The 14,731-nt window shown below is 39.0% G+C and overlaps 1 protein-coding gene and 1 long non-coding RNA gene across 2 annotated transcripts; both read left to right on the forward strand.

The window, feature by feature from the left end:
• The first annotated feature begins 338 nt into the window (after positions 1–338).
• LOC140938075 (uncharacterized) lies at positions 339–4,030 on the forward strand. Its single transcript, XR_012165525.1, has 3 exons — positions 339–459; positions 2,380–2,508; positions 3,902–4,030. It is a non-coding gene; the product is annotated as an uncharacterized lncRNA (long non-coding RNA).
• A 508-nt stretch (positions 4,031–4,538) lies between these two features.
• On the forward strand, positions 4,539–6,407 carry LOC140940229 (protein disulfide isomerase CRELD2-like). The gene is made up of 3 exons (XM_073389174.1): positions 4,539–4,683; positions 5,180–5,305; positions 6,239–6,407. The coding sequence occupies exons 1-3, from the start codon at positions 4,539–4,541 to the stop codon at positions 6,343–6,345; spliced, it is 378 nt and encodes a 125-aa protein (XP_073245275.1). The 3' UTR covers positions 6,346–6,407.
• The last annotated feature ends 8,324 nt before the right edge of the window (positions 6,408–14,731 follow it).

Below are 14,731 nucleotides of genomic sequence, written 5' to 3' on the forward strand. Positions count from 1 at the left end.
CCAAATTTATAAACTCTCCAGTTATAAACCCACCCGTTTTAGAACCCACATTTCCCTGTTATAATAAGTCCCTCAGTATATAAGACTAAAAAAAAGAAAGGGTTTTAAATATGGGCTAGTTTGCAGGATATTATTTAAAATTATGTTCGTTTTAATACGAAAACCACAACTATATATAATGGCATACACCTTTATCTTTTGCTTACAACGAACCTTCTTTTGAGCCTAACTGTAGACAAGAACAGACGTGGTTTTCGCGCGTTTTCCATCAAATCGTTTTTTTTCCAACGAAATCGTCGCATATCAATCCCATACAGAGTCTCATTTCTTGTTCCCAAGATATCGACGAATGCCTTAATAAAGATGCTTGCTCAAGAAATGCTGTCTGCACCAACACTGCTGGTGGGTTTTCCTGTCTTTGTAAGAACGGTTTCGAAGGAAATGGTTTCAAATGTTCAGGTAGGCAGTGTCTTTGTGGTACATTCTACTCACCATAAACTGCATTAGTATGCCAGGAATCAGTTACCCTGGAATTAATAATTAAGATCAATATGGCATTTTACGTTCTACTCACCCCCAAAATCCACTTAAGTTTTTTTTAAGCAGAAATCTCGCAGTGGTAGCTAAGTCCAGTCTAAGAGGCTGTTTACGTGGGGGGAGGATTATCCTAGTAGGCGGAACAACTTTATGTTGCCTTACATGCAGAAATTTCGGTCTGTGTGGTGCCGAAGTAGAAAGGATCAAGAAGGAATTATCAGCGGCGCGTGACAAAAACACAAACGTAATTTGGGGCCTTCTGCTGTTTTTACTGGCGTTTATAACTTCTTTCAGCAGAATGATTACAATCAACAGATAGTACTTACGCCAAACCAAATTGTCAGCCTTTATTGCCATGGTTACCCATGCACTAAACGATCCGCCGCTGCAGTTGTCCGTTTCGTAAACGGTCGCTGCCATTTTTAAGACACTTAGAAAATTTTGGCCTGTTACTGAGATTGTTTGTATTAAAAAGAAAGAAGATTGCAACTCAGGGTCAAAGCCGGACCTCGCGGATCGAGTCTGGACCTTTCGTATTCTTATCACTCTCCCTTACCACTACACTACCACGCCGACGAGCCAAAAATCCAGAACATTTAAGTACATAAACTCTTTAACAATTATTCCTCAAGCCCGAATGGGCTCTGAGTCAATAGCTATTAACTCAGAGGCCATGAGGGCGAGCGGAATAATTGTTTTAGTAAAATCCAACTAGTTGGTCAAAAATATCGAGAAAAAAAAATTTAGCTAGTTAAAGCTAGACTTTAATCCTTTTTCGCCGCCAAAAAGCCCGCGCTTTTCGCCACTAGTGGGCTATAACATATATCCTAGTAGTAGCTCAACCAATCAGAACGCGGCATTGATAATGGACCACTAGTTGGATTTTACTAATTACTGATACGTCAATAGCGGGTGATCCTAGCCCTGTCCAGAACTTTTAACGTAAATTCAACTTGGATTTCAACGTCGTCCTTCCTGAGGCAATTCAAAAACCGGTTTTATTTGCCTTATTGTAACATAATCCAGGCAGTATATTACATCAATCATGACTAAAGGCTTGGTTCTCAATGGTGGTATCGACCGTTGAAAATGGCAGACCGTTTACGAAAGGGAAATAGGCCCCGCCGCAATTTTTGCCTGGTTTGTTTCTTGTACTAGTAGGATCTTCTTAGAACTAGCATCATCCTACATCAGCTAAGAAGATCCTAGCCATAGGGACAAGTACAATTACAACCCTTTGCGTGTAACCCGGGAGGGGAGGGTATTCCCTTATATAGGCTATATAGGTTTGTGGGGCGCCAAAGGGTACGGTTTTTTAGCCGTTTTGGTCTGAAATAGGGTATGAACTTTGGCCATTTTGGTCTGAAATAGGGTATGATTTTTGCACTCTAGTCCTTAGGTAGGCACGTATTCTGTATTTATGACGGCGCATTATGCAACCTGCTTTATAGTATGGAATTTTAATCTCGAAACTTTGTACAGTGTTGTATCCCACTTAATAAAAGCGTATAAACATTGCCTTTAACATTGGTATGACCCACAGAACTGATTATAAGGCAGGTCTGAAATACGGTAGGGAAAATCACAGACTTTTGTCGGTAATAGGGTAAGGGTTTCAGGACGCGTGCCACACACCCTCACCCAATTTTCTAGTCTGAAAGTACCCCAACCCACCCCCCCCCCCCCGGCGGGGCGTGTAAACTGGAAACAGGAAACTTGTCACTAAGATGATCTGCCTTCTAGGGTCTTCCTGGTGCTAGGATCTATCTCCCTCTACGTAAACAGTCCCTAAATTTCCTTACTGCCTTTTCTCATCTTTTACTTTGCTTGTTCTATTTAAAGATGTGAACGAGTGCTTTGCCGATAAGACCGTGTGCCCTCCAAACGCCGACTGCATAAATATCCAGGGATCTTTTCAGTGCAAATGTAAAACCGGGTTCAAAGGAGAAAATCCATACAAGCAATGTTTAGGTAAGAGAGTTCATAAAACAGCCTTGTATTTGAGGCTCATAGGTACGTGTAGCCGTCATTAGGGTCGTCACGCAACGCTCCGCGCCTGGAAAGCATTCCGTGACGTCCCTGATAACAGCTGCGAAAAAGACTAAAGGTAATGTTACATGAGACGATTCGCAACGACGATTTTTAGCGCAACACAGCGTTGCAACATTGTTGCGACATTGTTTCGAATAGTTACAGCATTGTTCCAACATTGCAACGATGTGTTACGCTAAAAATCGTCGTTGTGAATCGTCCCGTGTAACATCACCTTAAGGTATTTGCGGCACCGGTTGGGTTTTGATTTGAAACTGGGTTCAAATTTTTAACTAGAGTGGTCTGCGAAAGTATCAATGGTAAGGTTTGTCTGTAATTGATTATGTTTTTACAGGAGTTGTTATAAGTAAAACGTAAGTATCTTTTGGCTCTTGAGAAGTTCGATTCGATTAATTTGAAGCCTCTCTTAGATAGTAAACCAAACTTAAGAAGTTTCTGGTTAGGTTGGGACTTAGGGTCATGTATCCGAGGCTGCACGATGCACTGAATAGTCTGGTATAAATTACGAATCAAATTTCGTCGAATTTGGGACAGGCCTGAAATAAAGTGGGGAAAATTCTACGTCGTCTCATTTAGGGAAACGGTTCCAAAGAATACGCTTTCGTTCTGTGCTCTTTTTTTCCCCAAGTATCCCCGGAAAAACTTGATCTCTCAGTCTCGTCGTTAGCCATTTAAAAAGCCGTGTCATTACTCAATTCCATGTAATGTTTCTTGCCTTGTTAAGTTGTAGTCAAAACTCAGATCGACACCATTCAACATGGATTCCTTAATTTAAATCTGTATTCGAATATACCTCGGATTCGCAATCTTTCGTCTTATGGGGTGACGGATTCGAAATTACTTGAATAGAAAACTTAGTCGACGCGCGCGTCGACAGCCATGATGCCCTGGCCAATGTTGGCCAATGTTGACTGTGGTATCCACTGGATAAATTTTTATCTAGTGTTATGGTGAAATTACCATTTTGCACTGGATAGCGCCATTAAGGTTTTCAACAACTGGGGCCAAGAGTTGTTGCCTTGGTGTTAAATCTACTAACTACGAATCGTGCCTCAAAGGAGCAAGACCATATGCACTTCCCTCCCACATGTCCCTGCGCCCCGAGTAAGGGTAGCTTTGGGTTGCTAAGGATGATTTGAATAGAGAAGGAAAAAAATTAGAATAATTAAAGCGGAAACTAGTATGTAAAAGCGTATTTTTGGATCTAGAAATTTAATAGACGTCTGCTTGGGGTTTTCAGTTGAGGTTTGCTTTAGCAAAAAAATGGCTCATCAATGTATTGTTCTCCTTTCTGTCTGACTTCAACGTAAAGATGTCGATGAATGCACTCAATATCGGATTTGCGACTATGGCCAAACATGTACGAACACTTTTGGATCATACGACTGCTCTTGCGACCGGGGTTACCATGTGATTAACGCAGAGGAAAATAAGTGTGAAGGTGAGTGTGCTCATTAGTCGAGAGCTAGGCTTTATACATGCAGACCATAGAATAGATCGTGCAATTAATTCTGTATCTCATTTTCTCTGGCTTTCTGTTTCTCTTTCCCAGGGAAGTATTGTAAATCCCTTTCTTCTGCCGGCTTTAAAAACTCTTGCACCGTCAGTGATATTTCCACTAAGGAATGTGATTGGACCTAGGAAAGGAAACGCTAATGAGCTAGCCAGCCCCATAATTACGTTTTACAGGTTTTGTAGTAGCTTCTTTAAAGCTCGTGAAGATTTAAGGGCACATGCCTACCATAGATTGATTGATCCAAGCTGGTATTCATTCGAGTCCGAGATTTTTGTCAGCGTACCATACTTGGCACTGATAAAAAAAGCAAAAATTTGTACAAAAACAAGTTTTCGAAGAAACAAAAGTTAAAAAAAGTTCTGTGATATTAAGCTTTCTTCTTTCTACAAATAATTACATAATAGATATGAGTAAGAAATCTTTTTGTCACAAAATGGTTACAGATATCGATGAATGCAAGAACCTTACCACGCCATGCGGAAAGTACAATTTTATCCGATGCGAGAACACTGTTGGAGACTATCTATGCCGATGCTATCATGGATTCGAATTTAGTAAGGAGTTGAAAGAGTGTAAAGGTAATTAAATGTCCAGTTCAAAAAGCCTAGAGAAAAAAACAATGAAATATTTCAACTATACAGTTTTTCAAGCTACAGTGTGACCCCGCCCTCCAAAAACAAATACAATCCATTCAGCTATATTTTCGATTCCTAAAAAGGTTAACTTCAGTGCCATCACATAGCACTAACTAAAGATTTTCCTCAAACTAATGTGATTAGAATCGCCGACTACTATGCCGTTCCACCAGAAATCGCTTTCTTAACACCACTGCAATATTAAACCTTACACGGATCTTAAAAGCTAACGATTTATCGGAAAACGTACTGATTCCTTTTAATCTGGATTTGATCACAGGCTTGATTTTGATTCCCAGAGTAACTGATTTCCTTCTCTGGGCTCTGTATTGTTTTTTTTTTTTTGTTTTCTTTTGTTTTTTGTTCTGTCAGTGGATAATTCCGGTCATTTCCCTGCGTTTTTCTTTAGAAATTTTTAATAGTCAAGGATTTGTTTCAGACATAGATGAGTGCAACACAGGCAAATGGCCATGCGCAGAAGAAGCGACGTGTAACAACCAAGAAGGAAGTTTCAGCTGTGCATGTCCTAAAGGTTACCATGGAGATGGTGAATATTTCTGCGAAGGTAAGATTCGGTCGTGCATTACAAGTAGAGTGGAGCTCTTCAGCGACGAAATGTCAATCGGCTCATGGCTAAATGTTGTCGCCTTAGGCTTCAGGCACCTTTTAACGTCTGCACAAACCTTTTAAAAAAGCTCTTTATTTGAGTGTCAATGCATTTAGCACGAAAATACTAGCTGGGGACTCTATTTTTACGTCTTCTACTGGAGATGGGACCGCCATTTTACGTAGTCGTCCGAGCCACACGAAAGTCTCCCCGTTTGCAAGGCAAAGGCAGTACCTTCATTTTTCAGTTATTTTAAGACCCTGAGTATTGGTCCGGTCCCGGGAATCGAACCCGTGACCTCCGGCTCTGCAGTCAAGCGCTCTACCGTTGGAGCTAATCCGATACCGCGGCAGATCATATTATACATACAGGCACCCTGCGAGCAGGGCAACTTTTTGTCTTTAGGAGAACAGGATGCTCTGTTTGAATCGCGTCAAACCTTTGAAGTCGCCGCAGCCCAAATTTCTGGACTAGTCAATCTTGTTTTCTCTCGTCAAACTGTTTTTTTCGATTACGTCCATTTGTTTATTGATAAACCGATGGTCATAACCGAGCCCGCTGTAGCAAGCACATGGCTATTACGCCTGGGCTCGAAACTCTATCCTAGCAGCATGCAGCGCGTGCTCAACAAAGATCTTACTCAATTTATAGAGACGCTTTCTCGAGTAGGCCAAAACCAAGCAAGCCAAAAAGAGGGGCTCTACTGGCAGGGTGAGATGCAGGCTACTTGGTCTTATTAGTTCCTTGCTTCTTTGACCAGTTTTTTAATTTCATCATCACTTTGCTCTGCTTATCCATCACCCAGGCCTTAAAGAACCCTAGGGGTTATTAAGAGATGGATGCCCCGAGAGGTTGATATAAAATTTATTGATTTCAATTGTTTGTTTGCAGTCAACAGCTCTCCAACAACAAAGGCTGTAAAAACCTGGTCTCTAGTGATTGTCATATCTCTCACCTTGTCAAACGTTTCAAGTCGTCGGCTCTTGATCACCCAATAATCCTAATAAGCCTATTCAAACACGCTAGTCAAGTTTCTTATTTGAAAGTTCCTAATTTTTTTTTAAAATACGCCATCCTGTGAATGAAAGAAAAAGAAAAATTACAACTTCTTAATTGTTTTCTAATTATTCGAACTGATCATGAACGTTTTAATTCTAAAAATACAGTACACCGTGCAGGAACATGGACTTGAGACAGAGAACGTCTTAATTGCAGTATGTAGTAATCTAAGTTTTGACTTTCACTAGAAATCGCCCCTGCCTCTTGTTTACAATCCCTTTTGAACCTCTCACTAAACATAAAAGCGTCAAATAAACTCTTTTCAGCTTGGATTTGACTGCTGGCGTTCCAAAACGTTTCCCTTGCATTTCTAGACTTTCTATCGTCTCGTTTATATCTAAATGATGTCGATATTCTTTAATAATAAGATCCCCGGCTTCTTTGATTGTAACCATGGCGACTAAGGCTCCCGGAGACGGAAAGAAAAAGTCGCATGGAGGCGCGATGTTGCTGTTGCTGCTATAGCTTTAAGCCGTCATTTTAAACCCCTAGTTTATATCTCAGTAAATAGTGTCGATGGACCTTAACAATAAGAGTTTCTTTAATTTGTACCATTGCGACCAACTTTGCTCTCAGGGATGGGAAGAAAATGTTGCTTTGCGAAGCGACGCTGCTGTTGCCGCTGTGAGGTCATTTGAGACGCGTTTTCCAGTTGTTGTCCGATTGTGTTTTGAAAGTTGGCTCTTACTTGAAGGGTTTTGGTCGGGACGAGTCGGGACGAGACGAGACGAGAAAGTATTTATTGGGTTTTCGAGATTTTTCTTAGTGTCCCAGTTTTCCTCTTTGAGGGCCATTTCTTGTAAATTTTATTTATTTATTTCTGAACATTTTATTATCATCGTATAATTTCAAGCATCTTCCCCTATTCCACTGTAGAAATTTGAAACTACAATCACAGACAAAATTAGTTGGGAAGGTTGTACAACTTAACAGTAGTCCGTTTTAATCCTGAAAAAACAGAGTTTTCTCTTTTGCTAAATATCCCCCGTCCCCCCTATTCAATGTTGGGATATAACAGAACAATTGCGCGCACAAACATTAACGTTTTGATCAACATTGGGCCAGGGGTGGGGGGAGGAAAAAAAAGAAGAGGTAAAAAAGGCAACCTTCCCAACACTTTTGACGATGATTGTAGGAGAATAGGAAATCAACTTTAAACGCATATAAAACTTGTCGCATTTAACATTTGGTTGAGATATCTCGCCCTGGAACTGTGCTGATAATGCACTTTCCAAACTATATAAAAAATTTAATAAAGGTTATATTTCGGTAAAATCATAAATACATGTAGGAGAATTTTGCATCTGACGTGCGTGACATTTCATAGCGTGACCACAAAATCCACTGGGTGAAAACGCTTTCTTCTAAGAACGCCAGAAGAAAAAATTTAAGGCCTTTAATTTTCCTCATGAAGCAAGAGGACGTTTCCTTCGCGTGGACTATGTAGAAGGAATGGCCACAGCTGGTCTGTTTCACCAGATTTAGCGAGAAGTCATGAGGGTATTTTTAAGTAAGAAAATACTGTACGATTGCTGTCGTTGTCATGTATACATGCATCTTTTTCATCAGCGGCATTATTCCTGGTTAACTTTTGTTGTTTCCTATCAGCGAAATATTTTGAAAGATGTTACAAATACAAATGGCATAAAGGCTGCCACAATAAAGTTTTTTTTTTTCATTCCGGCGGTGTTAAACTATCCTAGAAAAACATGAAATTTGTAGTTGTGAGGGAGGAGTGAGATAAGTGCTGAATTAAAATCTTCTAGACTTTATTTTCGTAAGGCCTGAAAGTAATACGGAACCTCTATAAAAGAAATTATGCAGCCATGTTCAGAGTTTATATAAAAATTGCTGTGCTAGCGTCGCCTGTCAATCATTCAGATAATTTGAGAACAGTAAACAACATGGGTTTCCACATTACTCCACCACATTACTCCATAAGAAAATGCGAAATATATGCACAATGAACCAACTTTCAAACAAGAAAAGGGCAAAAACATGTAAACCATGTAAGAATATGGACAGCTTTTGTCGCATTTATCTACGGGGATAAATTTAACAACTGTTTCCCAACATTACTCCATTTAAACAGTGCCCCATAAAGGTCAATTAGCAAAGTTAGTTTAATGTTAACGCTATCCATGGAGTAATGTCGTATTTTACTTAGAATTAAGCTAAAATGTCTATTTAAATTCGTTTGGTTAAGTCCTTGCAAAGCCCCCAACAAGTCCATTAGGCTATCTTGTCGTTAGCACTACTATAAAGGAATTATTTTCGGCTACGAAAATGGAGTAATGTGGTGTGTGATGACTTTGCGTGTGTTATCCTTTTTAATTAGGTTAACGAAGACAATAGACGCCTTAATCTAAATCAAGAGCGTACTATGTTCTCGTTTTCTGAAACTAGTTTCGAAAAGCAGTGCCACAAGGGCTTAACTAGAGTTATTCAGCTAGAGAAAGTAGCCTCTAGAATTCAGCAAATTTCCACTCAGCCTCATAGTTTGCTCGCGTGGCAAATGGGCATGTGCTGAATGTTGTAAAGAATGGGGGAGCTGCTAAGGAATATGTCAGCTGCAATGTAGCGATCCGAATGATTTTTTGGGGAACTGGTGAACGCACTATATCTTGCTTTAACATTTAAAGCATATCAGCCTATGCTATAGTCAATAGCTTTCACCGAAAATAATCTTGCACTTGTATTTTGAGCCTCTTCCTGTGCCCCATAAAGAGCAATAGTTGTGCTTACCGGCTTGCAAAACATGCCGAATATAAACAGGCGTGTGCCCCAAAAATTGTCTTAACAAGGTACGGCAAATATTTTTTTTCAACAGAGTACTGTTTACGAGTGTTTTTTGAAGACGTTTCTACTGACAAAAAGTCGTCGATTTTTGACCTTTTACTGCCACACCCAGAATTTTCAGACAGTAGGAGAATAGGAAATCAACTTTAAACGCATATCAAACTTGTCGCATTTAACATTTGGTTGAGATATCTCGCCCTGGAACTGTGCTGATAATGCACTTTCCAAACTATATAAAAAATTTAATAAAGGTTATATTTCGGTAAAATCATAAATACATGTAGGAGAATTTTGCATCTGACGTGCGTGACATTTCATAGCGTGACCACAAAATCCACTGGGTGAAAACGCTTTCTTCTAAGAACGCCAGAAGAAAAAATTTAAGGCCTTTAATTTTCCTCATGAAGCAAGAGGACGTTTCCTTCGCGTGGACTATGTAGAAGGAATGGCCACAGCTGGTCTGTTTCACCAGATTTAGCGAGAAGTCATGAGGGTATTTTTAAGTAAGAAAATACTGTACGATTGCTGTCGTTGTCATGTATACATGCATCTTTTTCATCAGCGGCATTATTCCTGGTTAACTTTTGTTGTTTCCTATCAGCGAAATATTTTGAAAGATGTTACAAATACAAATGGCATAAAGGCTGCCACAATAAAGTTTTTTTTTTTTCATTCCGGCGGTGTTAAACTATCCTAGAAAAACATGAAATTTGTAGTTGTGAGGGAGTAGTGAGATAAGTGCTGAATTAAAATCTTCTAGACTTTATTTTCGTAAGGCCTGAAAGTAATACGGAACCTCTATAAAAGAAATTATGCAGCCATGTTCAGAGTTTATATAAAAATTGCTGTGCTAGCGTCGCCTGTCAATCATTCAGATAATTTGAGAACAGTAAACAACATGGGTTTCCACATTACTCCACCACATTACTCCATAAGAAAATGCGAAATATATGCACAATGAACCAACTTTCAAACAAGAAAAGGGCAAAAACATGTAAACCATGTAAGAATATGGACAGCTTTTGTCGCATTTATCTACGGGGATAAATTTAACAACTGTTTCCCAACATTACTCCATTTAAACAGTGCCCCATAAAGGTCAATTAGCAAAGTTAGTTTAATTTTAACGCTATCCATGGAGTAATGTCGTATTTTACTTAGAATTAAGCTAAAATGTCTATTTAAATTCGTTTGGTTAAGTCCTTGCAAAGCCCCCAACAAGTCCATTAGGCTATCTTGTCGTTAGCACTACTATAAAGGAATTATTTTCGGCTACGAAAATGGAGTAATGTGGTGTGTGATGACTTTGCGTGTGTTATCCTTTTTAATTAGGTTAACGAAGACAATAGACGCCTTAATCTAAATCAAGAGCGTACTATGTTCTCGTTTTCTGAAACCAGTTTCGAAAAGCAGTGCCACAAGGGCTTAACTAGAGTTATTCAGCTAGAGAAAGTAGCCTCTAGAATTCAGCAAATTTCCACTCAGCCTCATAGTTTGCTCGCGTGGCAAATGGGCATGTGCTGAATGTTGTAAAGAATGGGGGAGCTGCTAAGGAATATGTCAGCTGCAATGTAGCGATCCGAATGATTTTTTGGGGAACTGGTGAACGCACTATATCTTGCTTTAACATTTAAAGCATATCAGCCTATGCTATAGTCAATAGCTTTCACCGAAAATAATCTTGCACTTGTATTTTGAGCCTCTTCCTGTGCCCCATAAAGAGCAATAGTTGTGCTTACCGGCTTGCAAAACATGCCGAATATAAACAGGCGTGTGCCCCAAAAATTGTCTTAACAAGGTACGGCAAATATTTTTTTTCAACAGAGTACTGTTTACGAGTGTTTTTTGAAGACGTTTCTACTGACAAAAAGTCGTCGATTTTTGACCTTTTACTGCCACACCCAGAATTTTCAGAGTAGGAGAATAGGAAATCAACTTTAAACGCATATAAAACTTGTCGCATTTAACATTTGGTTGAGATATCTCGCCCTGGAACTGTGCTGATAATGCACTTTCCAAACTATATAAAAAATTTAATAAAGGTTATATTTCGGTAAAATCATAAATACATGTAGGAGAATTTTGCATCTGACGTGCGTGACATTTCATAGCGTGACCACAAAATCCACTGGGTGAAAACGCTTTCTTCTAAGAACGCCAGAAGAAAAAATTTAAGGCCTTTAATTTTCCTCATGAAGCAAGAGGACGTTTCCTTCGCGTGGACTATGTAGAAGGAATGGCCACAGCTGGTCTGTTTCACCAGATTTAGCGAGAAGTCATGAGGGTATTTTTAAGTAAGAAAATACTGTACGATTGCTGTCGTTGTCATGTATACATGCATCTTTTTCATCAGCGGCATTATTCCTGGTTAACTTTTGTTGTTTCCTATCAGCGAAATATTTTGAAAGATGTTACAAATACAAATGGCATAAAGGCTGCCACAATAAAGTTTTTTTTTTTTCATTCCGGCGGTGTTAAACTATCCTAGAAAAACATGAAATTTGTAGTTGTGAGGGAGGAGTGAGATAAGTGCTGAATTAAAATCTTCTAGACTTTATTTTCGTAAGGCCTGAAAGTAATACGGAACCTCTATAAAAGAAATTATGCAGCCATGTTCAGAGTTTATATAAAAATTGCTGTGCTAGCGTCGCCTGTCAATCATTCAGATAATTTGAGAACAGTAAACAACATGGGTTTCCACATTACTCCACCACATTACTCCATAAGAAAATGCGAAATATATGCACAATGAACCAACTTTCAAACAAGAAAAGGGCAAAAACATGTAAACCATGTAAGAATATGGACAGCTTTTGTCGCATTTATCTACGGGGATAAATTTAACAACTGTTTCCCAACATTACTCCATTTAAACAGTGCCCCATAAAGGTCAATTAGCAAAGTTAGTTTAATTTTAACGCTATCCATGGAGTAATGTCGTATTTTACTTAGAATTAAGCTAAAATGTCTATTTAAATTCGTTTGGTTAAGTCCTTGCAAAGCCCCCAACAAGTCCATTAGGCTATCTTGTCGTTAGCACTACTATAAAGGAATTATTTTCGGCTACGAAAATGGAGTAATGTGGTGTGTGATGACTTTGCGTGTGTTATCCTTTTTAATTAGGTTAACGAAGACAATAGACGCCTTAATCTAAATCAAGAGCGTACTATGTTCTCGTTTTCTGAAACCAGTTTCGAAAAGCAGTGCCACAAGGGCTTAACTAGAGTTATTCAGCTAGAGAAAGTAGCCTCTAGAATTCAGCAAATTTCCACTCAGCCTCATAGTTTGCTCGCGTGGCAAATGGGCATGTGCTGAATGTTGTAAAGAATGGGGGAGCTGCTAAGGAATATGTCAGCTGCAATGTAGCGATCCGAATGATTTTTTGGGGAACTGGTGAACGCACTATATCTTGCTTTAACATTTAAAGCATATCAGCCTATGCTATAGTCAATAGCTTTCACCGAAAATAATCTTGCACTTGTATTTTGAGCCTCTTCCTGTGCCCCATAAAGAGCAATAGTTGTGCTTACCGGCTTGCAAAACATGCCGAATATAAACAGGCGTGTGCCCCAAAAATTGTCTTAACAAGGTACGGCAAATATTTTTTTTCAACAGAGTACTGTTTACGAGTGTTTTTTGAAGACGTTTCTACTGACAAAAAGTCGTCGATTTTTGACCTTTTACTGCCACACCCAGAATTTTCAGAGTAGGAGAATAGGAAATCAACTTTAAACGCATATAAAACTTGTCGCATTTAACATTTGGTTGAGATATCTCGCCCTGGAACTGTGCTGATAATGCACTTTCCAAACTATATAAAAAATTTAATAAAGGTTATATTTCGGTAAAATCATAAATACATGTAGGAGAATTTTGCATCTGACGTGCGTGACATTTCATAGCGTGACCACAAAATCCACTGGGTGAAAACGCTTTCTTCTAAGAACGCCAGAAGAAAAAATTTAAGGCCTTTAATTTTCCTCATGAAGCAAGAGGACGTTTCCTTCGCGTGGACTATGTAGAAGGAATGGCCACAGCTGGTCTGTTTCACCAGATTTAGCGAGAAGTCATGAGGGTATTTTTAAGTAAGAAAATACTGTACGATTGCTGTCGTTGTCATGTATACATGCATCTTTTTCATCAGCGGCATTATTCCTGGTTAACTTTTGTTGTTTCCTATCAGCGAAATATTTTGAAAGATGTTACAAATACAAATGGCATAAAGGCTGCCACAATAAAGTTTTTTTTTTTTCATTCCGGCGGTGTTAAACTATCCTAGAAAAACATGAAATTTGTAGTTGTGAGGGAGGAGTGAGATAAGTGCTGAATTAAAATCTTCTAGACTTTATTTTCGTAAGGCCTGAAAGTAATACGGAACCTCTATAAAAGAAATTATGCAGCCATGTTCAGAGTTTATATAAAAATTGCTGTGCTAGCGTCGCCTGTCAATCATTCAGATAATTTGAGAACAGTAAACAACATGGGTTTCCACATTACTCCACCACATTACTCCATAAGAAAATGCGAAATATATGCACAATGAACCAACTTTCAAACAAGAAAAGGGCAAAAACATGTAAACCATGTAAGAATATGGACAGCTTTTGTCGCATTTATCTACGGGGATAAATTTAACAACTGTTTCCCAACATTACTCCATTTAAACAGTGCCCCATAAAGGTCAATTAGCAAAGTTAGTTTAATTTTAACGCTATCCATGGAGTAATGTCGTATTTTACTTAGAATTAAGCTAAAATGTCTATTTAAATTCGTTTGGTTAAGTCCTTGCAAAGCCCCCAACAAGTCCATTAGGCTATCTTGTCGTTAGCACTACTATAAAGGAATTATTTTCGGCTACGAAAATGGAGTAATGTGGTGTGTGATGACTTTGCGTGTGTTATCCTTTTTAATTAGGTTAACGAAGACAATAGACGCCTTAATCTAAATCAAGAGCGTACTATGTTCTCGTTTTCTGAAACCAGTTTCGAAAAGCAGTGCCACAAGGGCTTAACTAGAGTTATTCAGCTAGAGAAAGTAGCCTCTAGAATTCAGCAAATTTCCACTCAGCCTCATAGTTTGCTCGCGTGGCAAATGGGCATGTGCTGAATGTTGTAAAGAATGGGGGAGCTGCTAAGGAATATGTCAGCTGCAATGTAGCGATCCGAATGATTTTTTGGGGAACTGGTGAACGCACTATATCTTGCTTTAACATTTAAAGCATATCAGCCTATGCTATAGTCAATAGCTTTCACCGAAAATAATCTTGCACTTGTATTTTGAGCCTCTTCCTGTGCCCCATAAAGAGCAATAGTTGTGCTTACCGGCTTGCAAAACATGCCGAATATAAACAGGCGTGTGCCCCAAAAATTGTCTTAACAAGGTACGGCAAATATTTTTTTTCAACAGAGTACTGTTTACGAGTGTTTTTTGAAGACGTTTCTACTGACAAAAAGTCGTCGATTTTTGACCTTTTACTGCCACACCCAGAATTTTCAGACAATCACAGACAAAATTAGTTGGGAAGGT

Source organism: Porites lutea, chromosome 1 (assembly GCF_958299795.1).
Source record: "Porites lutea chromosome 1, jaPorLute2.1, whole genome shotgun sequence".
NCBI lineage: Eukaryota > Metazoa > Cnidaria > Anthozoa > Scleractinia > Poritidae > Porites > Porites lutea.

Coding starts and splice junctions, on each gene's coding strand:
- LOC140940229 (XM_073389174.1), top strand. CDS start 4,539: ATGGTTACAGATATCGATGAATGCAAGAACCTTACCACGCCATGCGGA. Junction 4,684..5,179: donor GGAGTTGAAAGAGTGTAAAG/GTAATTAAATGT, acceptor GATTTGTTTCAG/ACATAGATGAGTGCAACACA. Junction 5,306..6,238: donor TGGTGAATATTTCTGCGAAG/GTAAGATTCGGT, acceptor GTTTGTTTGCAG/TCAACAGCTCTCCAACAACA.